General features: G+C 38.5%; 1 protein-coding gene across 2 annotated transcripts in view; it reads left to right on the forward strand.

Annotated features, from left to right (window-relative positions):
• The window catches only part of LOC136885364 (uncharacterized), a 1,248,630-nt gene that overhangs the window by 1,130,348 nt on the left and 91,165 nt on the right, over positions 1-27,117 (forward strand). For both annotated transcript variants that reach the window (XM_067157879.2, XM_067157886.2), the window contains exon 7: positions 26,968-27,102. In XM_067157879.2, coding sequence (XP_067013980.1) covers positions 26,968-27,102 — 135 coding nt within the window. The remainder of the gene's footprint in view (positions 1-26,967; positions 27,103-27,117) is intronic.

Consider the following 27,117-nt stretch of genomic DNA (forward strand, 5'->3'; position numbering starts at 1 on the left):
CAACAACATTTTAGAACTTTTAACGAATGAGAAAGCCAGGTTTTTCACTTAAACGCACGATGGTACTTTACAAATATTTCCCTTTTCACATTCCTGGGATTCGGTCCGTGGAATTTTACGTTTCACAACAGTTATTGCTTATCAAGTGAATATTTAGCACTTTTCTAAAGAAATATTTAGCACTACTACCAGTAGGACTACTACTATCAATAATAATAATAATAATAATAATAAATAATTGGTTTTACGTTCCACTAACTGCTCTTACGGTTTTCGAAGACGCCCAGATTTCGGAATTTTGTTTCACAGTTCTTCTATGAACCCGAAAATCTACCGATACGAGTCTCTCAGTTGCTAAAATGCAATTCTGTCGAATTGATATCAATGGGCGACTTGCGTGTACGTTTCAACTTTCCATTTTCACTAACAGGTCACACCAAAGTATAACCATCGCTCCTTATGGGCAAAAATGAAAATGATTTATGCAGATGGATTATAATTTAGCTAAATGAATGCTTAATTTCTTCATCAGGATTCTTTTACATATAAACGGCTTTGTGACAGAAACCGAAAAAAACCGGGCGAGTTGGCCGTGCGCGTAGAGGCGCGCGGCTGTGTGCTTGCATCCGGGAGATAGTAGGTTCGAATCCCACTATCGGCAGCCCTGAAGATGGTTTTCCGTGGTTTCCCATTTTCACACCAGGCAAATGCTGGGGCTGTACCTAAATTAAGGCCACGGCCGCTTCCTTCCAACTCCTAGGCCTTTCCCATCCTATCGTCGCCATAAGACCTATCTGTGTCGGTGCGACGTAAAGCCCCTAGCAAAAAAAAAAAAAAAAAAGAAACCGAAAAAATCCAAGTTGATGGCTAGTACTGTCGCAAGTGAAACAATTAAATACCTTGGTTGTACGATGGTTAGCTGATCGAAGATGTGAGTACGGAGATTAATAATTTCTACATGAAGCTGCGAACGCCAAAGGGAGTCACCTAAGATTACCTTACAATCCGTCCGGCTCCATGGCTAAATGGTTAGCGTGCTGGCCTTTGGTCACAGGGGAAATTAACCATCAATCGTTAATTTCGCTGACACGGGGGCTGGGTGTATGTGTCGTCTTCATCATCATTTCATCCCCATCACGACGCGCAGGTCACCCACGGGTGTCAAATCAGAAGACCTGCACCTGGCGAGCCGAACATGTCCACGGACACTCCCGGCACTAAAAGCCATACGCCATTTCATTTCATTTACCTTAAAATCCATCAGTATTCACTGAATATTGTCGAACTACGAAATAGGCAGAATGTCAACTAAGTGTCATAGAATCAAAGATTCAGATTATGAATCGTGTTTCCAGTGTACATATAATAAAGCAATATTTGGAATTTTTCCACTGAAGGAGAAACTGCACGAAATTCGTCTAAAGATCTTTGGACATGGGTTTCTTTTTTAAAGATATAAATATATAAATGTTCTCAGTCTGGCGAAACAAATTTTGAATAAATGCACTTATAAACGACCTTAAAAACATATGGTAATAGAATTATTCCCGAAAAAGATCAAAATTAAAATAGAACAAGTGGACCCGTACTGATCCGCAGTATTCCTTACAGTCAGATAACTCGTCTTGATATGTCTATCTCAGCCATGTTGTTTTGCCTACTCTTTTCAATACTTTTATAAACATGTAGTACCGGTAATATAGTTTATAACACTACTTTCCATACAAAATTATCTGTCATTCGACCATTCGGCCGTATCTGGATCTTGATATTTTCAAACGATCTTGCCCGAGATAGTGCAACAAACAATTGGCCGTGGATGAATACTGGTTCGGGTAAGTAAAGTACCCACTTATTCAAGAGTTTGTCCCTGCGCTTTATTAGTGCTCATACAGAAGGCTGGTCGACTTGATACCTTCTCGTCTGTACGTACGTAGACTGTTTTTCTCTTAGCAGCATTTAAGTTATTAGAATCGTTCTGCCATTTGTTGAGTAAATTCAGAAGATGGGGAAGGTCAGAGAATCAAAGGGTATGTAGCATAGAACAGTAATCAAATATGGCTGCATACAATTATATTACTACGGATAAAATCACATATATCAGAATATTAATGAAGGTGTTATTGGTGAACAACTATCAAGGTTTCCAAATGGTATCAACTTCCAGAAGACGGAAAGGACCTCTGTCTGATGAGCATAAACAGGCACTCGTCGCTGGGCTCAGAAGATACTGGCAGGATGTCAAAGCCGGAACAAGAACAAGACCTAGACACTGAAATGAAGTTGGTTGTTACCACGCAGTCCATAGAGGCTCAACTTGATGTATAAAAAAATGAAGGTGTTAGTCGCTTAGCAACCTGCTAAGTACAGAATGTATTGTGGGTTAAGGTAACCCTTCTCCTGCAATTACTGGAGTGATCATTTAATGACTTGATTTTATGATTACTCAAAGTTGGCTGAACTCAGAGATATATCAATGTCTCATGATTCACCGGCAGATATTTCCGGGGAGAATGAAATAGAAATGAAACAAATCAGTCCAGTAGAACGGACGTACGGATTTGCCAAAGCACTTAGCCTCCGTAGCTCAGGCGGCAGCGCGTCGGCCTCTCACTGCTGGGTTCCGTGGTTCACATCCCGGTCACTCCATGTGAGATTTGTGCTGGACAAAGCGGAGGCGGGACAGGGTTTTCTTCGAGTACTCCGGACTTCCCTGTCATATTTCATTCCAGGAACACTCTCCAATATCATTTAATTTCATCTATCATTCATTAATCATTGCCCCAGAGGAGTGCGACAGGCTTCGGCAGCCGGCACATTTCCTAGGATCGACGCTAGATGGGGGCTTCATTCACTCCATTCCTGACAAGGTCGAATGACTGGAATAGGCTGTGGATTTTTATTTCACTTTGCTGCACGAAAAGATGAAATTAGACCTGAAATGGTGAAGTATAGTGTGAAGGCAGGGATGAAATTGCTTCATAGAATAATATTAGCATGGAGCGTTGGTAAGGTGACTTTATTTGGACAAAAGCAGTAATTGCACCTATCTATAAGCAAGGGACGAGGAAGGATTGGAACAACTATCGAGGTATCTCGTTGATTAATGTACCAGGCAAAGTATTCACTGGCATCTTGGAAGAGAGGGTGCGATCAGTGGTTGAGAGGAAGTTGGATGAAAACCAGTGTGGTTTAAGACCACAGAGAGGCTGTCAGGATTTGATTTTCAGTATGCGCCAGGTAGCTGAAAAATGCTACGAGAGGAATAGGCCGTTGTGTTTATGTTTCGTAGATCTAGAGAAAGCATATGACAGGGTACCGAGGGAAATGATGTTCAACGTACTGGGGGACTATGGGATTAAGGGTAGATTATTAAAATCAATTAAAGGCATTGGGCTGCAGTGAGAATTGATAGTGTAATGAGTTCTTGGTCCAGGGTACTTACAGGGGTTAGACAAGGTTTTAATCTTTCACCTTTTTTGTTCGTAGTTTATATGGATCATCTGCTGAAAGGTATAAAGTGGAAGGGATGGATTCAGTTACGTGCAAATGTAGTAAGCAGCCTGGCCTATGCTGACGACTTCGTATTAATGGCAGATTGTGCCGAAAGCCTGCAGTCTAATATCTTGCAACTTGAAAATAGATGCAATGAGTATGGTATGAAAATTAGCCTTTCGAAGACTGAATTGAAATCCGAGAGAGTTGAATGTCCGATTGGTGATGCAAAACAACAACTGGTAGATACTTTCAAGTGTTTAGGATGTGCGTTCTCCCAGGATGGTATATAGTAAGTGAGATTGAATCAAGTTGTCGTAAAGGTAATGCAGTGAGCTCGCAGTTGCGATCAACAGCATTCTGTAAGAAGGAAGTCAGCTCCCGGACCAAATTATCTTTACATCGGTTAGTTTTCAAACCAACTTTGCTTTACAGGAGCGAAAGGTGGGTGGAATCAGGATATCTTAATCATAAGTTACAAGTAACAGACATGAAAGTAACGAGAATGATTGCTGGTACAAACAGGTGGGAACAATGGTAGGAGAGTACTCGGAATGAGGAGATAAAGGCTAAATTAGGAATGAACTCGATGGATGAAGCTGTACGCATAAACCGGATTCGGTAGTGGGGTCATGTGATGCGAATGGAGGAGGATAGGTTACCTAGGAGAATAATGGACGCAGTTATGGAGGGTAAGAGAGGTAGAGGGAGACCAAGGCGACGATGGTTAGACTCAGTTTCTAACGGTTTCAGGATAAGAGGTATAGAACTAAATGAGGCCACAACACTAGTTGTAAATAGAGGATTTTGGCGACAAATTCACAGAGGCTTGCAGACTGAACGCTGAAAGGCATAACGGCCTATAATGATGCTGTATGATGTATGTATGTGTGTATAATAATAATAATAATAATAATAATAATAATAATAATAATAATAATAATAATCTCCGTAGGAAAAAACAAAATTTATTACACACATCAAGAATGCTCCAAACTGTTTGGCAACAGATATTGGTCCAGTAGAACGAGTAACGAAATTCAAATATCTAGAAGAAATAATTCAAGAAAATGGTTTAGACAAATCTGCAGTAGAAGAAAGGGTACACAAGATGGAAAGAGCATATGGTATCACAAAGAATTTTTATAACAAAAAGTGTCTATCTAAAAATCTTAAAATAAGGCACTACACAGCAGTGGTGAAACCGGAATGCTTATATGCAAGAGAATGCCTGGTACTAAACTATAGATTAAATAAACTTGAGGTAGGCTACTAGAACGGAGAATCATGAGAAAAATCTTAGGCCCTGTGAAAACAACAGAAGTATGGAAATTAAGATCTAATGATGAAATATACAGGAACATAGACAACATAACAGAAACCGTAAGAAAAAAGAGACTGCAATTCTTCGGACATATTTACAGAACGGACGACTCCAGATTAACAAAAAAGGATTTTCAAGTACCTTTGGGAAGAAAAAGGCAACAACTGGCTGGATTCAAGAAGTAAAGAAAGATTTAGAAAGAAATAATATAAGAGAAGAATAAACTATGGACAGATAAATTTTTAGAAAGGGGTTAGTAAGTATGGAAGGATTCCAAGGAAGATTGAATTGGAAGGAGCGGAAGAGAAAACAACAAAGTATGAAGAACTGAATTGAAATTGGCACGTGGTCCTTAGCAGGCCTCGCCGGAAATAATAATAATAATAATAATAATAATAATAATAATAATAATAATAATAATAATAATAATAATAATAATAATAATAATAATAATAATAATAATAATAACTCGCCTGGTGGCCGTGATGGTTAAGGAGTGAAGTCTGTATTGTCTAATAATAATAATAATAATAATAATAATAATAATAATAATAATAATAATAATAATAATAGTTATAATGTTATTGAATTTACGTCTCACTAACTACTTTTACGGTTTTCGGAGACGCCGAGGTGCTAGAATTTAGTCCCGTAGGAGTTCTTTTACCTTCCAGTAAATCTATCGACACGAGGCTGACGTATTTGAGCATCTTCAAATACCACTGTACTGAGCCAGGTTCGAACCTGCCAAGTTGGGGTTAGAAGGCCAGCGCCTCAACCGTCTAAGCCACTCAGCCCGGCATCTATATGGTTTGACACAGAGATTTCTGGGTTATTTCTTTTCTGGTGGTTTAGCATTACAGTGACTCGTATAGGTTTCCGATGATGACGTACGAATATTACGCCTAAGACTGGGAAGGAGGTGGCCGTAAGATACAGCTCCTGTATTTGAGTGTGAAAATGAGAATCCAGAAAACTATGTTCAGGATTGCTGATAGTGAGGTTCTAACGTACGATCTCCGAAATGAAATAAAAGCTTACAGCAGCACAAACCGTATCGTGCAGTCAACTCACTTTATCCCAGATACAGAGAAGGCTATATCGGATTGACTAAACCGATAAATAGTGGAACCGAGCTCGATAGCTACAGTCGCTTAAGTGCGGCCAGTATCCAGTAATCGGGTGATAGTGGGTTCGAGTCCCACTGTCGGCAGCCCTGAAGATAGTTTTCCGTTGTTTCCCATTTTCACACCAGGGAAATGCCGGGGCTGTACCTTAACTAAGGCCACGGCTGCTTCCTTCCAATTCCTAGGCTTTTCCTATCCCATCGTCGCCGTAAGACATATCTGTGTCGGAGCAACGTAAAGCAAATAGCAAATAGCAAAATAAATAGTAGAAGGGGCCTTTGTCTCCAGCCGTAGTCACTGATATGGAAGCAGTAAACCTGACAGTTTTTCGACCCAAAGATTTAGAATTTGTATTTTTGCATATGTGCTTTCGTGTCCACTGCAGAAAGAACAATTTTATATGTTCAAATAAATAACTATGCTCTTATGGAAGCTTTCGAGGTGAATGTGAAAACATCTCGGAATTCCGTGAGGAAACCAATGACAATCTATCTCTTCAATCTACATTATTATGCTTAATTACAGTGTTCTCTTGGGTATTTCCCGTTTCCTATTGTCAATCAACATGTACTTGTGCCTTTAGACGATCCAAATAACCTTCAGATTGATAACTTGATAAAAAAAAGTCATAAGAAGATTAAAGAAAAAACAGTGACGCAAGAGCCCCGAAAGGCTATGGCCACTAAACAACCGTTGCTCAGGCCAAAGGCCAGCAGATTATGAGGTGTCATGTGGTCAGCACGACGAATTCTCTCGGCTGTTATTCTTGACATTCTAAACAAAAATAAAATTAAAAGAATACCTAATACACAGTAACAGTTACCGTGAGTTATCATAAGCCTGTAAGCTATCCAAATCTACAGTATACCGGGTATTTCACGAGGAATAGGAAACATTTCGGGAGGCAGTTGTACGGACAATTTCAAGAACAAAACACATAAATATGTGTCCAATGGGCAACGTGCATGAAATTACAGCTGTTTGTGTCGTACGCATAATAACAACCTTACAACAGTTATTATTAAAGGCACACAAATGATTCACTGATGTATGGACGGAAAAAGTCGACATAATATCCAACACTTCGAAACAAATGACGTACTGATACAGAAACTTTTACATAGTACCCAAAATTTCTACACAAATGACCTATCAATGCTGTTGCAACCGACGAATCAACATATCGGACGCACATAACAAAGTTCATTTCCATTGGCGCACAAATACAAGTTGTTACAAGTCAGATAGAGGACCAGACTGCCCTACACGAGCAAACATATCACATCACTCAGTATGTGATTTACATATTTATTCCTCATGAATAAATACCATATATTTACACATGTGCACAAAGAAAAATGCAGGGATACACCGAGATGCGTGTACTGCTGCCGGTCGCCATGTTCAGTCTGAAGAAGATAATAAAAGGCGCGCGGCAGCGCGTTGTCAACTGTGAAAATGACAAAATGAAATGCGGCAGGCGAATTGCCAACACAAAAGCCGCAACAAATGCAGTTATTGATGCAGCAGCCTATGTCCTATGGAATAGTTAAAAAATCTCAACATTGCTTTCAATGCATTTTTCAACTGACTTGGCAATAGGACGTGTAGCTCGTCAATGGTCGTCTTGTCGTTCCTTTGTGAGGAAAGAACTATGAATAATGCAAGTGACCAGTTTATCTCTTTTGTTTAATTCTTCCCTGTAGATTTAGTTTTACGTCCAGCCACACAGAAACAATTATATTGGAGTAAGTTTGTGCACCAAGAAAACAATCAAATAGCCATCAGATTATTAATAGTTTAATAATTATTATATTATTATTAATATTATTATTAAATTCTTATTAATGTAATAATTATTTGTGTAAGGATGCTCGGGCGCATACCATAAAACAGCTGTTATTCCACAAGCATTGGACACACGTTTATGTAATCTTCCTTATTTCAAATAGTCCATGCAACTGCCTCCTGCCTTATTATTCGTCCTGAAACACCATGTCACACAACAGCCGTAGCATTATTAGTGATTAACTAAGCTTATAAAATTTCCTATACCATCTCTCATATTTACATTAATAAAAGAGGAATAGGCGGAAATGGAAACAAACAGGTCTGGGTCACTATTAGTGGTTGTTACTCTAGAAAAGTGAGCACGGACGTTTGTGAAATATTCAACTGTTTGCCCACCACCTCCTCTCTCCCCTTTCCCGCAGGGCTAGCGGGTGGGAAAGTTTCAATATCACTTTGGAGGTGGGGGACTAGAGGGTGGGCTTGGTTTGGTTGTACGTACCGGGGACCATATATAAATTGCAGCCGATTGCGCGAGCTATATATCGCTAGGTCTGGTCAGGCTTGCCCTGGCCGTTGTAGGGATACAGGTGGCTTCAACAGTCCCCCTACACCATATTTCATTCAGCGACCTCATTACTTATTGATTTGATCCCCAGGGATGAAAACCGCCAAACAAGACCTGAAAGTATGATGCGCAGACCAAATGGAACAAAGGGAGAATAAGTAAACATCATGGCACATTCAAAACGTTATCGTTAGAAAAGAAATTTGTAAGAGTTCTCTTCATTTGGATGTTGCTTTCAGTTCACATGGGTATCTTAGTACATATTCAGTTTTTACTACAATATATCACGTTCTTTCTCAGTAGGAGGTAAAGTGTGATATTGTTGTAATGTGTATAGACTAAAGTTGTATTGATTGTAATGCGATATTCTTAAGAAAGGACAAGTCAGACTTGGCGCGAGAATAAAACAGCTGAGCTGAATTGCCAAATCAAATCAGCTGATTGGAGAGCTATTGATTTCAAGTAGTGATATAATAGCTCAACACGGAACACATAGTGGAAGGAGAATATGCACCTGTAATGTATGTTAAGAGAATTTCAACGGAGGATAAGGTCAATTAATTACAAGAAACGTCTACAACATTCGGAGAAGAAGTCATGGAAGAACGAAGAGTGCAAGTTTACGCTTTCACCTAGAAGGAACCTAAACCCTCCCTGGGAAAAAAAGTGTACACGTGTCATTAATGCAACAGTGCTTTTCGCGAATTGTTGATCCAGAAAAGCACCATTGCATTCACTCGGGGGTGAGATTACACCAGTGTACAATATGCGGTAATACGATATCATGAAACAAACTACAGATAAACCAATACAATAATGCTCTTCAGGACCTGCTCACCTGATGAGCTAAACTGAGCACTGCCCCTGCATTACAGGAGGCCATAGCCCTTAGGGGATTCACACGGCTAATTTATTTATTTATTTATTTATTTATTTATTTATTTATTTATTTATTTATTTATTTGATTTCAAGCGGTAGTCTACAAATGGAACATATTTTTATCTGTATATTGTTTGAATTACAAAATCAACATCACTCAGAACTAAACAAATGTCCAATAATACAGCCTTTTGGCCAATTCATTGAAGTCGTTGTTTGATGTTGATATAGCCCTGTTTTACAGACGGATATCTTTCGTGACGCCAAACCTATGTAAAGGGATGTATCATTATTGCGTGTGTTTGTGGTGGTTGGCAGTGTGTTGTGTGCAGGTGAGAGATTAAGATGAGCATCAGTACCGGGTCCCCCAACCAGAGGAATTATCTACAGACAGTTATAATCTCCGACCCGGCCAGGAATAGAACCCAAGACCCTCTCAACCGAAGGCTGGTACGCTTATTATTCATCCATGGAGGTGAATATAAAATAAATATTACGAATGAAGATTGGTGTAACGGCCAAAGGAATCAAAGGTAGACAGATAAAGTACTATATGTGTGAAGCCTAGCGACGAAGAATGGACGGAATTTCTGTCTACATTTACAATAAAGGTTCGTTATTACTATATTATTTTTTATCAAAAGTAAAAAAAAACAGAAAGGTTGTTTTAACATCCAAGTGACTATCAGCTACACACAGTGACAGCTATGCCACCTGTCCGTTCTCATCGTAATTAAGGTCCCATCGTACTTACACCTCTATCCGTTCTTCTTCAGAGCTAGGATCAACATTCCTTTATGCTCTGTACTGTATTAATTGCAATCAATCAATCAATCAATCAATCAATCAATCAATCAATCAATCAATCAATCAATCAATCAATCAATCAATCAATCAATCAATCAATCAATCAATCAATGATCAGTATTTAGGGCAGTCGCCCAGCTGGAAAATTGCTGTCAGTTTCCTTAGTCATTTATTAAATCATTTTAGAGAATTTGGAAATTTTTCGAACATCTCCCTTGGTAAATTATTCTAATCCCTGACTCTTTTCCTGTAAACGAATATTTGCCCTAATTTGTCCTATTGAGTTACAACTTTATCTCCATATTATGACCTTTCCTACTTTTAAAAATACGACTGAAACTTATTCGTCTAATAACGTCATTCCACACAATCTCTCAATCGAAAGCTCGGAACATATCCCTTAGTCGAGCAGCTCGTCTCCTTTCTTCCGAGTCTTCTCAGCCCAAACTTTGCAACATTTTCATAACACTACTCTTTTGTCGGAAATAATCCAAAACAAATCGAGCTGCCTTTCTCAGGACATTTTCCGGTTCTCTAATCAAGAAATCTCGGCGTGGATTCCATATACTGGACCCATACTCCAACTATTGTCTTGCCAGATACTTGCGAGCCCTTTCTTTTATATCAGTACTACGACCTATAAATAACCTCATAACCACATGAAGAGGTCTGTAATAACCAATACCATTTATGTGATTATCCCAATAAGAATATTTCTTTATGGTAACAACTGGGTACTTATAGCGATCCCAATATCGAATTTTCACCCCATCACTGTACAGTAATTAAAAGTGAGAGGACTTCTCCTCTTTGTGAAAATGAAGACCTGACTTTTCACCCTGTTTATCATCATACCATTGCCTGCTGTCCATCTCACAACATTGTCGAGGCCTTTTTGCACTTTAGTGTATTTGAAATGCAGCTTAACCTTCTGTACTCGAACTTGGCCCTATTCTTCTTCTCTTCTTTGCTCGGGCTGCTCAGGGAAGAAGGCGTGATACTCCCCTCAAACGGCTGAAGGTGATCGGATGGGCTGTAGGTCATCGTCTTCTCTCTCGACAAGTAGAGTAAAGGAACAAAATAAAAATCAACTGATCTGAAAATAGCGACTACGAAGTCGGCTTTTTTGGAAAGATTTGCCCGTTTACTAAATGAGTACAAAAATGCAACAGCGTGGGAGGATAACGTGAAAAAAGGTCTCTAATGAAATATCTAAACGATTCCTCCTCAACAACGCATACGATGCAATGCCGTATTGTCTCTCAACAATGGTCGAGAACAAAGGTTAATGCTAAATCAACAATTATTTATGACGCAAATAAAGTTATTGTGATAGTTATTACTGTTTTAACCCTAGAACGGCAGCGCTACTCACAATGTTGTTATCGGCAGCTCTTCGTCGGCGCGACGACTTGTACACTTTTGCTAGTTTTTATGAATTGTTATTTTTCATTGTCGATTTAAGAGGGTTTAAATAATATTGTTAAAGTCCGTATTGTAGTGGCAATATCAATGATATGTTTTATTTTTACATCTGATATGACTGAATTATAATACAAGTACGTCTCAGATTTAGTGAGATATACGAGTAGGAGCGGAGGAGCAAAACATTTACACGAAACATTTTATAACAGACAATGAATAATAGTACATGACACACTACTCAATTCTAATGTTGGTCATAATGATGTTATGTTCATCTTCCTCTGTGTCCGTCTCCGTGCTGGCCTTTGGTCACAGGGATACCGGGTTCCATTCCCGGCAGGGTCAGGAAATTTTAACTATAATTGGTTAATTCCGCTGGCACGGGGTCTGAGTGTATGTGTCGTCTTCAAAATCATTTCATCCTCATCCAAGTCGTCTACGGGAGTCAAATCAAAAGACCTGCATCTGGCCGAGCCGAACTTTTCCTCTGACACTCCCGGCACTAAAAGCCATACACATTTCATTTTCATCTTCCTCTGTATCAAACCACTGTCCATTGGGTACAAAGTCCGGATCTAGGTCACTGCCATCTTCTTCAAAAAAGTCATCTTGTTCAACATAGTCGATTTCTCCTGAAGGTTCAACGATAATATTCTGGATTTCTTCTTCCGTGAAATCTCCATCCATCTCAGACTGTTGGCAATGTACGAAAAAAACTTTAAATATATATACAGAGTTCCAGTGAATATTTCCACACAACTACTAGGTGAAATATTCTACTTTATGTAATTAAATGTAAACTATACGGTGATCATTAGTAGCAGTTCGTCTTGGAGACGAAAGAGGTAGTAAACGTTCATATGTAGAGCTTCGTATCGGTGACGACTATGATTTTAGAAACTGTGACTATTACTCACTGATTAATTTAAAGAAGATGAAACAGAATTAAAGCGAAACAATATAAAAATATTCATGAAATCAAATGCTCAATCGTCGGACTATCTACTCACACTTAGTACTTACCTGATTACTTACACATACCATTGTTGATGGGCGCCAGCTACAAATAGATGTAACGATGATTGAATGAGTATCTTGAATATCTCTAGGGTGTGAGGTAATAAGCTTACTTTGACACCTTAACATATAGATTCTGGGAAAAGGAGATTGGCGCTCGGTTTTACCACTAAAATTTGTGGTTACCTGAGCTGCTATATAAATGAAAAATCAATTATATTTGATATTAAACAAAATATATATTCTTTAAAAATTCTCTTTAACGAGTGAGGTTTATTGCGATAATTCAAAAGATAATGAAAAACTCTGACATTATAACTGAAGGAAACTGTAGACATTAAATTTGAAATCTTCTTCACCGGACATTTAACAGTTGTACAAGAAATTTATCCCTCACTGTTTCACTTAATTGTACCTGCAACACTTTGAGTGTTATTGCGACGTATTCCTTTGAAGTGGTATCAGCTATAGGTAGGCCTATCTCAAGCCTAATTTCGTGATGTATCCTTTTAGTTTCAAAAATGAGATATAGCATGGCTTGAAATTATATTCACACTTCACAATCAATTTTACAAGTAATTCACTGATAACTGTTAGTCTGCATTACGACGACTCTATATTCGTCTGTCACCGAACTGACACAAGAACTCAATCAAACAGGTACACGAAACACACTCAGAACATATAATCCATTTGGTCACTGACGATTACGTAATCATATCACTGTTCCCCATTCGTCTCCTTCCAATTCACTCCAATTGACTTCATGGCAAGACTCTCCATTCATCTCCTTCCAGCCAACTGCTTCCAAACAACTGAACTATCCAACTGACTTCTCCAAATGAACTCACTGACCATCTGTGGCCTCACTCTCCTTCCTACTCATCTGACCGACTGCGGTCTCAGCATCCAAATGACTGCCGCTATAGGATACAGCCCATATATATAGCAATTAGTTGACACATGGTATAACACCCACGCCAGAGCTCAAAATATATATGATATTATTCCTACCCAGCTAAAATTTTTACATATGTTGAAACAGCCTAAGGCACATTTGGAGTTCCCTAAATATGATCTCATCGCTAAAAGCATACAATGACAGAGCGATGACTCGACAGTTACTGTAACAGTGTTGTACCATGTGTTGCAATGTTTTAAATGGTAGTATCACAAATAATATATTGCACCCGTCATGCCGGGCTCAGCTCGGCCGGTGAGCGAGATCTCCAGGGGTAGAGCGTTCGCTTATCGGCTGTGCGAAAATTTTAAAGTGCAGGGATAGATGATGAACTAGTGGCAAATAAGAGAAAGCTAAATAGGTTTCACACATTTATTACAACTACTGCTCTTCTCAAATTCAATAAATAATTTACAAAATCTAGGAATTTTCATATGACTTGTCTTCTTTTATGTCGTTATCAACATGGACACTCCATCGATAAATGGAACAGCGAATGCCTGAGTCTGTAAATATAATATTTAGATTTTTAGTTGAAAATTAATTAAATGATTAATAATAATTAATTTGAGATTATCTCTTCCATTAACAATTAAATGCTTTGAAAATAAAATTTCCTTCCTCAATGGACTTAACTTAAATCGAGTTTGAAAATGATCATTTTCACTCATTTCTTAAAATTAAATAAAAAATTTTCTCCCATGAAATTATGGTTGAATCGCCTTCCTTGACCTTTAAACTAATTAATAAATTCCCTTTTGTAATTATTCAATAGTTGATTTTAACACAATAATTTGGAATCTGACATCATGTTAACCTACATTTACCAATTGATTGAAAATAATTATTTATATTACTCTTACAACTTCTATTTTGTGAGTTCAATCCACTGACATGGACTATACTTATTTATATGTATTCGCTAGTTAAGACCCTATTCTTCCTTAAAAACGAATAAAATTCACTAAAGGTTTAAATTCTGTCAAATAGTGAACCACTAAATTTGGCATAAAATTGGCCAAAAAATCCACGAAACAGCGAAGAGCATCATCACAAATATGGACTGTAAAATTATAATAGGCAAAATACAGACAAATCACACACACTAAATTCACACAAAGATACACGGAAATATTATATACATATTTACACGAATGCTAGCCCTTGATTATTATTTTCATGTTTAGTCAAAGTCAGGGAAAATATTCTCATGATGACAATATCGTGGGGACTTCCTCTCATCAACTTGAGATGTGATAGAGCAATGATTATCACTTTATTGAAGAACTCAGTCATACGACGATGTTCAGGGAAAATTTACGAGCAAAAATCATCCGAAAATCATCGACAAAATTGCTTAAACACAGGTCAGAATTAACATCCCGCGCACGCGGTTCATGAGCTGCGATATTTATTTTTACCTCTCCCCCGTAATTGTGGCTCTCAATTAATCTGCGCTCACAATGAAGAAATTACGTCAGGTAACATATTTTCTTCTTAAATTGACTCAATAATGGATACACAACTTATCTGCTAAATTCAATAATATCCATCTACCAGTCAAATAATTATAATAGCACAGCAAAATATATATAAATGTATCGGTCAGATACTGCCATTTCCCAGGCCTAAATTAATATAAATGAGCGCACATCAACCTTATTCAATAATAATTATTATTATGCTCATGACCTTAGGTGTTCTTTTACGCGATAATTAGGTTAATTTATTTTTATTATTATTATTATCCCTGACCGCGCAAGATCATACATGTGGAAGCTACTGCACAACAATATCTCAGATGACTCTATAGCGCTCGGAATCCAACCATATGTCGTATAATCGAGGAATGAACTCTGATATAATGGAATCCACGAAATTACTGTCCCATCTGATCTCAATTCAAGTATAAAATTTTATTTCTCCTGCCACAATGAACTCGGGACAGTTGAAACATTTCTCGATGACATTCACACAAACAAGCTAATAGGTTCAAAATACACACGCTCATTCCCAAACTACCTTCACCAAGAAAGAAGAGGCGGAAAAAATTCTAACTAATAGAAATTCTTCTAAGCAAATAAGTAGAGGCTATATCATTACACTTTACAGTTACAAATAGGAAGAAAGAATAACAATGTTTAAATATTACTTGGTGGTGACTGTCGATCGTAGGACTCGGGCTGATGACCTAGAGCATTACCACGTTACGCACCATCGATCCTGGTCTCGCCCGTCTGAGCTGCTTTACATTCTACTCGTTCATTGAGGACATGCTGGCGCGCTGGAAACCACACCATTCATCTCGTAGGAAGACAGGCATCCTGACTTGCACTCGAACCAATAATCTCCTCTGTAGAAATTCTTGCGAAAGCTGAAACTGAAAATTAAGTCTGAGACAAGTCCAAAACACACACCGCTGTTTGACGAGATGGAAAAGCAACTTATCTTTTAATATCTTCAGTTTTGTAAATAGAATCCGTGAATGTCTGAACTGTTATCTGCAAGATGTTGGAAGCTTTAAATAAGACGAAGTTCCCCAGTGAGCAAAGTGCGTCTTTTCACGTCTGTAGTTGAAGTCAGAATAACTCTCCACTCGTCGCGTTCAGAGGTAAAATTTTAGAGTAAAATTTCCTTAGGAAAATCCATAATTCACCGCCTTAAGACAGGGGTGCGTCTTTTCATTATACACGATTGGTCACTTCATTAACTTCACACCAAATTGATCACTTGATTGGCTGCCATAGTCAGACGTCATATACCTTTACTAATATCGATCGAGCATTTGACACACATTTCGCCTGATCACGTGGTATTCACGGCTGATTTGAAGGTTACTTGGCTAGCGGTATCTGCTCGCTCCCTCTTGTTCGCCCTTGGCTGGGATTTCCGTACACCTGGTGACTGGTTCTAGTCGACTCGACGTGCTAAAACTCCCTTCCTGGTTCACGAAATAATGTTCCAATTCACAGTAGAAATAAAATATTCTCCCTTAAATGATTTTTACCACTTTTGAAGGGGACAATATCCATATCTGATATTAGGCTCTTAGTCTCACTGTCCATGATTTTAATGTTAACACACACACACACACACACTCACACACACACACACACACACAACACACACATATATATATATATATATATTGTATATATATATATATACAATAAATTAAATACAGTAAAACAAGTAATAATTAATTAATACCTAATACCTAGCGAAATCAGAATCAAACAATAATAATAGATTCAATAATAATAATAATAATAATAATAATAATAATAATAACACAGATAAAAATATATAATAATAATAATAATAATAATAATAATAATAATAATAATAATAATAATAATAATAATGCCTTTATGGAGCAGAAACCTTGACGAGGATGGCTGACCCAGTCCTTGAAAAAAGAGAAAGAAGATTCTTGCGAAAAATCTTAGGCCCTAGAAAGTCGACGAGTGACCCAAACACATTCCGGTTAAGATCGAATTTGGAGCTCTACAAGACAGTAGAAAGAATCACGACTGTGATGAGAAAAAGGAGACCCGTTTTATGGACATATCAAAAGAATGAACCCTGAGAGATTGACCAACAGGATACTTCTTCTGCAGGAAAGGTGGAAAAAACAACCGGGATGGCTTACACATGTGCACAATGACTTGGCAGAAATAGGTATCAAGGAGGAGGATATAAAAGAAAGGACATCATTTAGGAAGAAGGTTGCGGGATTGAGGGATGCGTCTGAAGAGCAACATGCGAAGCCACGGAACATCTCGGTGGAAGAACGAGCAAGAAGAAGTCAAAGACTCAAGAATCTTTGGCGAGAGTGTAAAGAGAAGGGTATCAGTCTGCGTGACAGAAGGAAGATTGTGTAAACGTGGCCCACAGGTGGCCGTATCGATTAATAATAATAATAATAACACATGAATGCCTGTAACGGGATTTGAACCGTTACAAAACTGATCCTAAACAACACGTACCTCAACTTTCCGTCAACTCTTTCTGGTAGCAGGAAGGAGGCGAAGCATTGCGCAATGCACTGCCAGACGTAAGTGGGGATAGAATAAAAGGGAGAATTTGGGGAAGCTTAAGTGTATCACGTGTTCATCGCGGAGGCGAGCTCTACCGTTCTGGGGTTAAGGGGAAGTACAATTGGGAAACCATCCTTTATTAAGGCTAATCTGAGAGACATAATGGAAGCAGCCCGACTTCATGAAGTGAAGGTATGGGACATAGAAAGGCAAGGGCCACGAAATGCGTGAAAATGAAAAACTCCCTAGACCTCGGAAACCTAATACTGTCGGGGTTGGAAAAGAAGAAGAGTTGACCAAGAGAGGTTCGATAGGACATATGAAAGTGAGGAGCCTTGCTCAAGTACGTGAAAGCAGTGACCAAGGGTCCTGTGGTCGCCAACCCACGCTCCCATGTTTAGAGCCCCTGAGGCCCCTTTTAGTCGCCTCTTACGACAGGCGGGGGGATACCGTGAATGCTATTCTACTGCCTCCACCCACGGGGGTGACTTAAATGAAGTTGGTTATCGAATATCACTACATGGTAGGTTTGTTAACGCAAAATTAATTCTCAGAACCTTCAAATAAGTACTCTTTTATTAAATGTTAGTTATTATGACAGGAACAGAATGAAATTAGTATTAAATAAAAATTACAAATGGCGTCGTTGTAGGATTCAGTTTCGTGTAGTTTTGAAGGTATTACAGTTAATGGCTGCGTTTACTTTTTCCTTCATATTATTCCTCCTTATAATAATTAAATGACACGATCAAATCAAAATAAGGATGCATTTTCGCAGCTTGAATGAAATGCAAACGATAATCTACGTTGTAGTTCCAATAAACAAACGTCTGCTTCAGTCGGGGCTAAAATTCCACGGTACTACACAACAAAGATGGCGTCACGTGCAAAACACATCTACTTCAAATACGAATGCAAGAGTGTCTGCAGATAAACCATTCCACAATTGAATCTAGATGATGCACAATATCGTCCTTGATGTCTCTGTCCTTCAATAGTAATCCCTCCAACACATTCGGACTGCTATAAAATCGGGTGAAACAAAACTCTAGTCTCACAACATACCCTACCATTTCTCACACAAATTGCAAATAATTTTTTATGTTCGACGATGCCGAAATATAAATATTATATGCCAGAAAACTGAGGCTCATTATAATTCTTCATTATGATACCGGTTCTCCACCAATCAGAGTTCAGATTTTTACTATGTTACAACTGTTTGACCAATTAGGTAAGGACAGCATCGCACCTGCGCTCAACGCAATAGCTTTGCACTTATTTCCAAAATCAAACATGTCTGACACTCATATTAACATCAATGCACCATCCACTTCCAATATTCCACAACCACACGGCACATTCCCGCAAATTCACTTCACCAACTGTACAATAAACAATTTGTATTTGAAATAAAGCTAGGTTATGATAACCTTCTATAAAAGCTTTGAAAACATATGACATTGTCAAGGTCTCTGATCCTTTCCGGGAAAATCAATAATCCAGTGCATGCGCTCTGCGCCCCGTTCAGTAAACTCAACGGTCAAGCGACATCTCGACAGAAATTTATGAATAGAGTTATAATTATCGTCGATCATAAACAGTCGTATGGAACTCGCCTGTAATGGTAATTAAGACAATCGTATGGAAATTATAAAACGAACCATTGCCATTATAGGCTTGTTGTATGATGTACTATTATTAGATGACCTCAGTTCCATAATCCCAAACACGTTAAATTTTATTAATCACTTAGATATCCTTCACTTGCACTGATATATAATTAAAATCCTTCATGAAATCGCGACTAACATCATAGATATGTACTCATGGTACATTACGGTAAACATCAGCATTGAAATGCGTATAATATCGAAAATATTATGTTTGCACGAACATAATAAAACGAACAGAACTAATTATACGTATACATAACTCACGAATAAACAATGCATAATTAATTTCTCGTATACGTTTGAAGACCTAAGATACTAGGCACCCTCCAACGCGTATATTCTCTTCTTATTTAAAACTGGAAGACTCTATTCAATTCTGTGATTCTGTTTTCTTAAGGACACATATTATATACTGTATAAACCACTGTAGACCTCATAATTAACTCGCGAAGACCCTTACTTATTTCGGCATGTAATGTAATATACATTCTCATCATATTAACCATTTTCTCTGTAATAGCATTACCACACACAATTATATGATATTAACCTTACAATTCATCTCATATTCCAGTCAATAGTCTACCAGTACCTCGTCTTAGATTATAGCATCGTGAAGACTCCTACACTTCGTAATAGCCTATTTCTTTTTGTCTGATCAGAATATTCCTAATTACTTCCATCCAAATTACTCGAATTACGATAACGCATATAAAATACTGGGATTTTATTCTTACAGGTGGGATTCTACAAAAGTCCATACCAATATGAAGTAACGTGGGTAGATACTGTGAACTATAATGCAATAACAAAAGGATTCCTCTTCTACAATGCATACGATGGAACGCGGTAGCGTCCCATCAACAATGGTCGACAGTGGTCGCAACAGAACTAGGCATACGTGGCCATAACTCACGAATAAACAATACACTATTCATTTGTGGTATACCTTTGAAGATCCAATGCTCTAGGCACTCCTGACGCGTATAACCTCTTCTGCAGTTCATACCATTATATTTAATTCCGAAGATTTACATGTTCCCAAGCTATTTGAATATCCCGCACATTCAAAAGAGTTTGCAATTAAGACATGAGTTATTATTTTAGTCGGAAGACCATTCGTTCCCTTCAAGATACATTTCTTCTCAAATTTATTCCTTTCCTCATTTTACTACAGATACGTTAATAATCTCACAATGGAAATGAAAAGGAAAGAAATAAAGAAATAAAGAAGAAAAGGAAAAGGAGGGATAATATTAAACTGAAATATCTATAAGTTGAGGAGCCTCCGTGGCTCAGACGGCAGCGCGTCGGCCTCTCACCGCTGGATACCGTGGTTCAAATCCCGGTCACTCCATGTGAGATTTGTGCTGGACAAAGCGGAGGTGGGAAAGGTTTTTCTCCAGGTACTCCCGTTTTCCCTGTCATCTTTCATTCCAGCAACACTCTCCATTATCATTTCATTGCATTTATCAGTCATTACTAATCACCTTGGGAGTGGCGACCCCATTGTACTAATAGCTTATATCTGTTTCATTCATTACATCCCTGACCCGGTCAAAGACTGGAAAACAGGCTGTAGGTTTTCATCTATAAGTTGAAGGCATGTAAAACTCTCCACTTAGCTGGTGTTTATTTAACTTCTCCCGCATGCTGGCTAGGGGCTGACTGGCCGAGGCGATAAAGGCGTGGTCCATTCACCCAGAAGGACTTGGGTTCGATTCCCCGTCAGGAAGTCAAAAGTTTCCTGGGGACAAAGGCGGCCGGGCGTAGAGATAACCGCCCTATTAAGTGCCGAGGTTAAGGATAGTGGAGGCCTTTACCTTCCACTCGTCCAAGGAACTTCATGGCCTGTACGGAGATGACATTGCTTAGCTTTGCTCGCTTGCTGGCTAATATCACCTATCGATCATTCTGGACAACATTAGGTCAATTTGCGTTCATCTCGGCCCCGACCAGGCTTTACAGCTTCATGTTACGTTTATCCATTATGATATATATTTCCATTATTTCGCTGGTAACCTGAAACTTAGAAAGTGTAGTTAAGATCTCACCGCACACTTTCTCCTTTATTTTACCAACAATATGACGTACACGCACCTTACTCACACATGTTAATTTATCAAATATGCACTTCTCGTTAGATTATACTACTTCACTATTTATTCTCCACTTTTATATTTATATTAACATTTCCCAGCACTATTACGTATAACTTCACACACACTGATGTATATCACCGCACCAAACACAACGGCCTCAGTAACAATGGCTTTATCACGACGGTTATCAATGAAGATTGACTGAGAAAGAATTCGAAGAATGAATGAATGAGGTCAAGATGCTGTGGTCAAAGCCCGTATGTACCATCCAAGCACCTCCATGCCGATATTATAAATAATTGATATTTAAAGATTCAAATTCCACTGGCGACTGCCAAAAATAATTTTCACTTGATCTTTCGCTACGTTATTCTAAGAAAATTCTTCCAAATCATATCCATGTAATTAATCTCGACTCTCGTGAATTCCATTAGAACACGTCATCTTAAAACCGGAGGATACTGCAGGGTACACATGACTTCCTTGGAACACAGTGTCTATCGAGTGAAAGTAGCGGGATAAAGTTTAGTGTCCCTATGAATAATTATCTGTGCAAATTGCAGAATTGTTGGTAATTCGTCGATTCCTCCTTCAAATACACTTTGATATGTGTCCTACCTAAGACTTTCAGTTTATTATGAGACGTCAGCAAAACAGCAATTGCTTTTATTATCTGAACAGTCTCAATGGTAATGGCATAATCAGAAACAGCCACTATCGACAACCGATACTAGCTTGTTACCGTTTACTGACTGAATGGTTGAATCCTTCCAACCGTAGCACTTGAATACACTCAGTACGAGCTGGTATCTGATTGGAAATTAATATTTCCCCTAAGTGAAAAATCACTGGTAACCCTGCTTAATAATTCACTACATATCCAGCTTTCAAGGTCTATAAGGATTCACTTCATTTCTATGATTATATCTGCATACAATGGAGAACACTGAAACAACTGCAGATTGAACGCCACAGTGAAAGTACCACTTTACCCAGTGCATGTCCCTCATTGGACTACCAGGCGTGCCATACTGGCTCACACATTCTGAACTATGCGTACATTCGTTCTGTGCATGAAGGCAAGCATTACCATTCAGGTAAGCCTCCGTAGATCAACGTGAAAGAGGTCAGACGTCTGTGGCACGGAGAAAACTAATAATTCCGCACTTCCATTGCCAAGGAAGCATATGTATAGAAGAAAAAAGCCTGCCCATAAACCGTCAGGAAAATCCTTCCGAGAGAGGATTCCAATGATCGAGTAGCCTGCAATAAACCATACATCAGCAAGAAAAACGCCTCAGGTTCCAGTGTGCCACAGATCACGCCGATAAATCTTTTTGATTCCTGGAAAATAGTAATATATACCAATGAAAGTAAATAGGGCCTACAACGTGTCTGCATCGGATGGGAAGTGCAGTATCCGGCGACCGGGCGAGTTGGCCGTGCGCGTAGAGGCGCGCGGCTGTGAGCTTGCATCCGGGAGATAGTAGGTTCGAATCCCACTATCGGCAGCCCTGAAGATGGTTTTCCGTGGTTTCCCATTTTCACACCAGGCAAATGCTGGGGCTGTACCTTAATTAAGGCCACGGCCGCTTCCTTCCAACTCCTAGGCCTTTCCCATCCCATCGTCGCCATAAGACCTATCTGAGTCGGTGCGACGTAAAGCCCCTACCAAAAAAAAAAAAAAGTATCCGGCGAAAGCCAAACAAGGAGCTTGAAGGAAAAAGAATCTCCGGTCGACGGTAAAGCACAGGGGTTGGGCCCTGATAGTATGGGGTTGAATGGCGGCTTCGGAAGTCGGGAAACTCCATTTCATAGATAGTATTACGCATCAAGATTAGTATGTGGACATGTTAAGGAATGAACTGACATCGAGTGCAGAGAAATTAGGCTTGCGGGACTGTATCACGATTTACCAGGAGAACGCACGTGGTTAACTCTATAATTCGCCGCATGCATTCGATACCGCTCCACAGTCTCCAGACACCAATGTCATTGAAAATGTGTGGAGTGTGTAAATTGGAATGATCTCAAAATTGCCCTTCAGACGGAATGGGATAAGATTCTTATTGAGAAAGTTTGGTTCGATCTATACTGATAAGTAGAGCCCGGATTTTCATGCATTAATAGGTTAGAATGCAAACTTAGCGAGTAGCAAGTATAGTCTACCTTCACAACGATTTTGCTATGGGGCTTGCATAAACATGAGGGGTACGGCCCAACAGAACCCCTATAATTTCTGTTATTCTTGCTACATTATGGAAAAGCGGGTGACCGACATTTCCTATTAACCAGATTAGTTTGCAATCTAACCTGTTACTGCATAAAATTCCGGGCTTTATAAGGATATGAAAAAGAAAGTTGGCCGTTACACTAGGTATTAACTGTTCGCACATGTCCTGCAACGACAGAAAATACATAGACTGTATCGTTTTCATTGTGGTGTAAAACCTGACCTAAACATGGGTCTTTATTGTTGTAAATTTGTAAATTTGTATATGTTGTATGATGATTGTAAATACGTTTATTCACAAATACACTCACATTTCATATCCAAGGGTAGGTGTATCACTTTCACTGTGAGTCACTGTGTATGACTTCCTCCTGCGTCCTGAAATGTTATAGATCGCTGACAAGAAGGTGCTGTACAAGGCAATACTAGTACGCTAGCGATATATTTTCAGAAATTATAGTATTCAGAGAACTACTGTAAAGAATACGAGCTGATAGTAAATAAAGGACGATTCGTGCTCCGAATATAGCTATGATAAATATGTTACAATATATATATATATATATATATATATATATATATATACAGAAAATTAAATATGAAGAAGAGCGCAAAAATCTTACAAATTCCTACCTGAAAGCTTTTCCAACATGGAACTCACTCCCCCTCCTCCCCCTCATTTATATATTTTTGCAATTGACTTAATTTCGCACAGACACAGATAGTTGTTATGGCGACGATGGGTTAGGAAAGAGCTAGGAGTTGGACGGAATCAGCCGTGGCCTTAATTAACGTACAGCCGCAGCATTTGCCTGGTGTGAAAATGGGAAACCATGGAAAAAACATATTCAGGGCTGCCGACATGGGATTCGAACCTACTATCTCCTGAGTGAAAAATCACGGCTGCGCACCCCTAACAGCACGACCCACTCGCCCGGTCCCTCGTTTATAATCTTGGCCACTACGTTGTAGCTTCCATCCCGTAGTATGTCGATAGGTACTGTGAATGCGTGGCTCTGCGTAGCGCGCAAGCAGCTAAGCTAGCAAGGGCTGGCAGTAGCCTCCAACACCGGACGTTATCGTAGTATGGTCTGTTCTTGCTCGTGACGTCAGAACAAGACTTAACCATTATACCTCTAACAAGACCTCATCTTCTTACGTCCCATACAGAAAGGTTACACTTCCAATGTAGAGGAATTTTGTTATTTCATGTTGTGTAAGTGACCATAACTTTTCAGACTGTTTGCCGATTTAATAGCAGCCCTGAAACAATTTCCGTGACCGAGTAAGTGTCTATGTGGCTTGGGTCACGTAGCCATCAGCTTGAATTCGGGAGATAGTGCGTTCGAATCCCACTCTTGGCAGTCCTGAGGATGGTTTTTAGTGGTTTCCCATTTTCACACAAGTCAAATACTTGGGCTGTACCTTAATTAAAGCCACGATTACTACCTTCCCAATCCTAGCCCTTTCCTGACCTATCGTCGCTATAAAACCGATTTGTTTCGGTAGGACAAATTCTTAAAAAAAACCAATGTACTGATAAGGCTATGACGATTATTTTTACTTACCAGATGTAGAGGGGAATCGGGTAATATGGAATAGTCGGGCAATAAGGAATACCACAATATCTTGCCTGTAAGGTACTGCTCTCACGTGCAAACTCGTCGAATTACGGTAAATGTTCTCATGATGCTTTGTATTCAGTTTCGACATGCTCGTGGGTGAGGTTAGTGCGTGGAGCAAGAATATTTGTTTTTCATATTTGAAAAGATTTGCAGGTAATTCTTTTAAATCTTGTATTAATTACCAAAACTGAGTTTAGTCCTGGGAAATTAAATGTTACATATGGTACAAGAGTTGCTTATATTGCTACACCAGTGTAACTTCCTTGTTGTGCAAAGTTTAGGCCATGACGAATCCTTTAATTCAAACATGGTGTGTCGGGATATATGGAAAACTGTTTTAGTTTCAAAGTAAAATGACGTTTAAAATTAATTAAAATTAATTGCATTAATCCTGTTTTATTATAACATTTAATTACCTATATATCTCAGTTTCTGCATCTGTGACTTTTGTCACTGAATGAACAAGTGACTGTAAAAAGTAAACTCTGAATAATTAGTGTATACAGATTATCATTTAAGTTAATTACCAATTTTATTCTTTCGATTTTTAAAATTTCTGTACGTCCACCTGTAAGAACGTTCCTTAAATATAACTGAATGAATTTATTGAAGTTGTATTTTAATTCACATATTATTTACCCTACTATTCCATATTAGCCGACTATTCCGTATTATCGACCAAGTGGAACTTTTTGAAAGAAATAATTTTGATGTGAAGACATCAACAATTTACAATTTAAAAATATAGAGAATCTTGGCTAATTATTTGAATTTTCAAACCATATTTATTTATATTTCATAACTGATTTCGGTAAGAAGTTATACTGCCAAAAGTAAATGGTATTCCATATTATACGACTCTCCTCTACGAAATGATTAACCAATAGAGTGAATTTCAAAGCCTATGGCAAAGCGTTTAACGAGGTAATCACCTTGAAAGTAAGACAATAGAACTGGTATGTGAATGGTCTTATGCCTGCTTAGACAATAACTGTCCATACAGATTATCTGCAGAAGTTGAATTGTTGATATGACGAGTTCCTCATTCTTATAACTTTGCTTTCCTGATGGAATTGTCTCCATGAGTTATAAGTTAACTTCTCACTTGATATCTCAACCCTGACAGCGAGTGAATGCCGAACTGAAGATCGTCCTGAGACCAGACTTGAAGTCTTCAGATCAGTGAGTAACCGAATGGAGGAGCATCAGAAGAAGCAGGAGAGACAACTACACGAAGGACGCTAGAATAATGCTTTTGTGTTTATAAAATATCCTGTGGATGTGTTCATAAGGGACGCTGCCAATTGACAAGTTTATTTTAATGATCCTAATTCCATCATTATATATATATTTTTAATGCTGTCTCATAAAGTACGGAACTGCTTCTAATTGCTCGTTATCCCTCCCACACCTCCCAAAGAAGAGCGTAAGTTATTACTTAAAGAAGACAGTATGTCTTTAATATGTGTCTTGCGAGTAATTCTATCAAATACGATTTGTAAAGCAGTAATTCTAAATTAAATCGATGTGGTGCAGATGTATTTTTCACGGAGCGGAAAATTGTGTAATTTTAAGTTATCTCAGCCTAACAATGCAACAATATTTATCTCTAGAACAGTAATAAAATGCATTATTTAATATTAGGTACTCCTTAACATCACACCTAATATCTGAATAGGCGATACTAACATAGAAATATGAATTAAACCACTTGTTTTCGTTAGATTATTAATCAAGGTATAATGAGAATTTAATAACATTTTGAGAAGATGCTTGATCCTCGAGCTTATTATTTAACCTAACAATGGAGTAGCTAAGGCATGAGTGAGTAAATGAATGATTTGGATGCTTCAGGAAAGTGTATTCATATCCTTATAATCAATAATACTTTATTTTCAGGCAATCCTGACATCCTGATTTGTGGTAACTGTCGAGAGATGTTCACCGACTTGCAAGAACTCTTGGACCACAAGAAAACATACTGTAAGCTACGTTTCACCTGCAAGTGCCACACGCTAAACGGAGTCAAATCAAGTAAGCATTACTATC

The sequence above is a fragment of the Anabrus simplex genome, chromosome 1, assembly GCF_040414725.1.
Source record: "Anabrus simplex isolate iqAnaSimp1 chromosome 1, ASM4041472v1, whole genome shotgun sequence".
Lineage (NCBI taxonomy): Eukaryota > Metazoa > Arthropoda > Insecta > Orthoptera > Tettigoniidae > Anabrus > Anabrus simplex.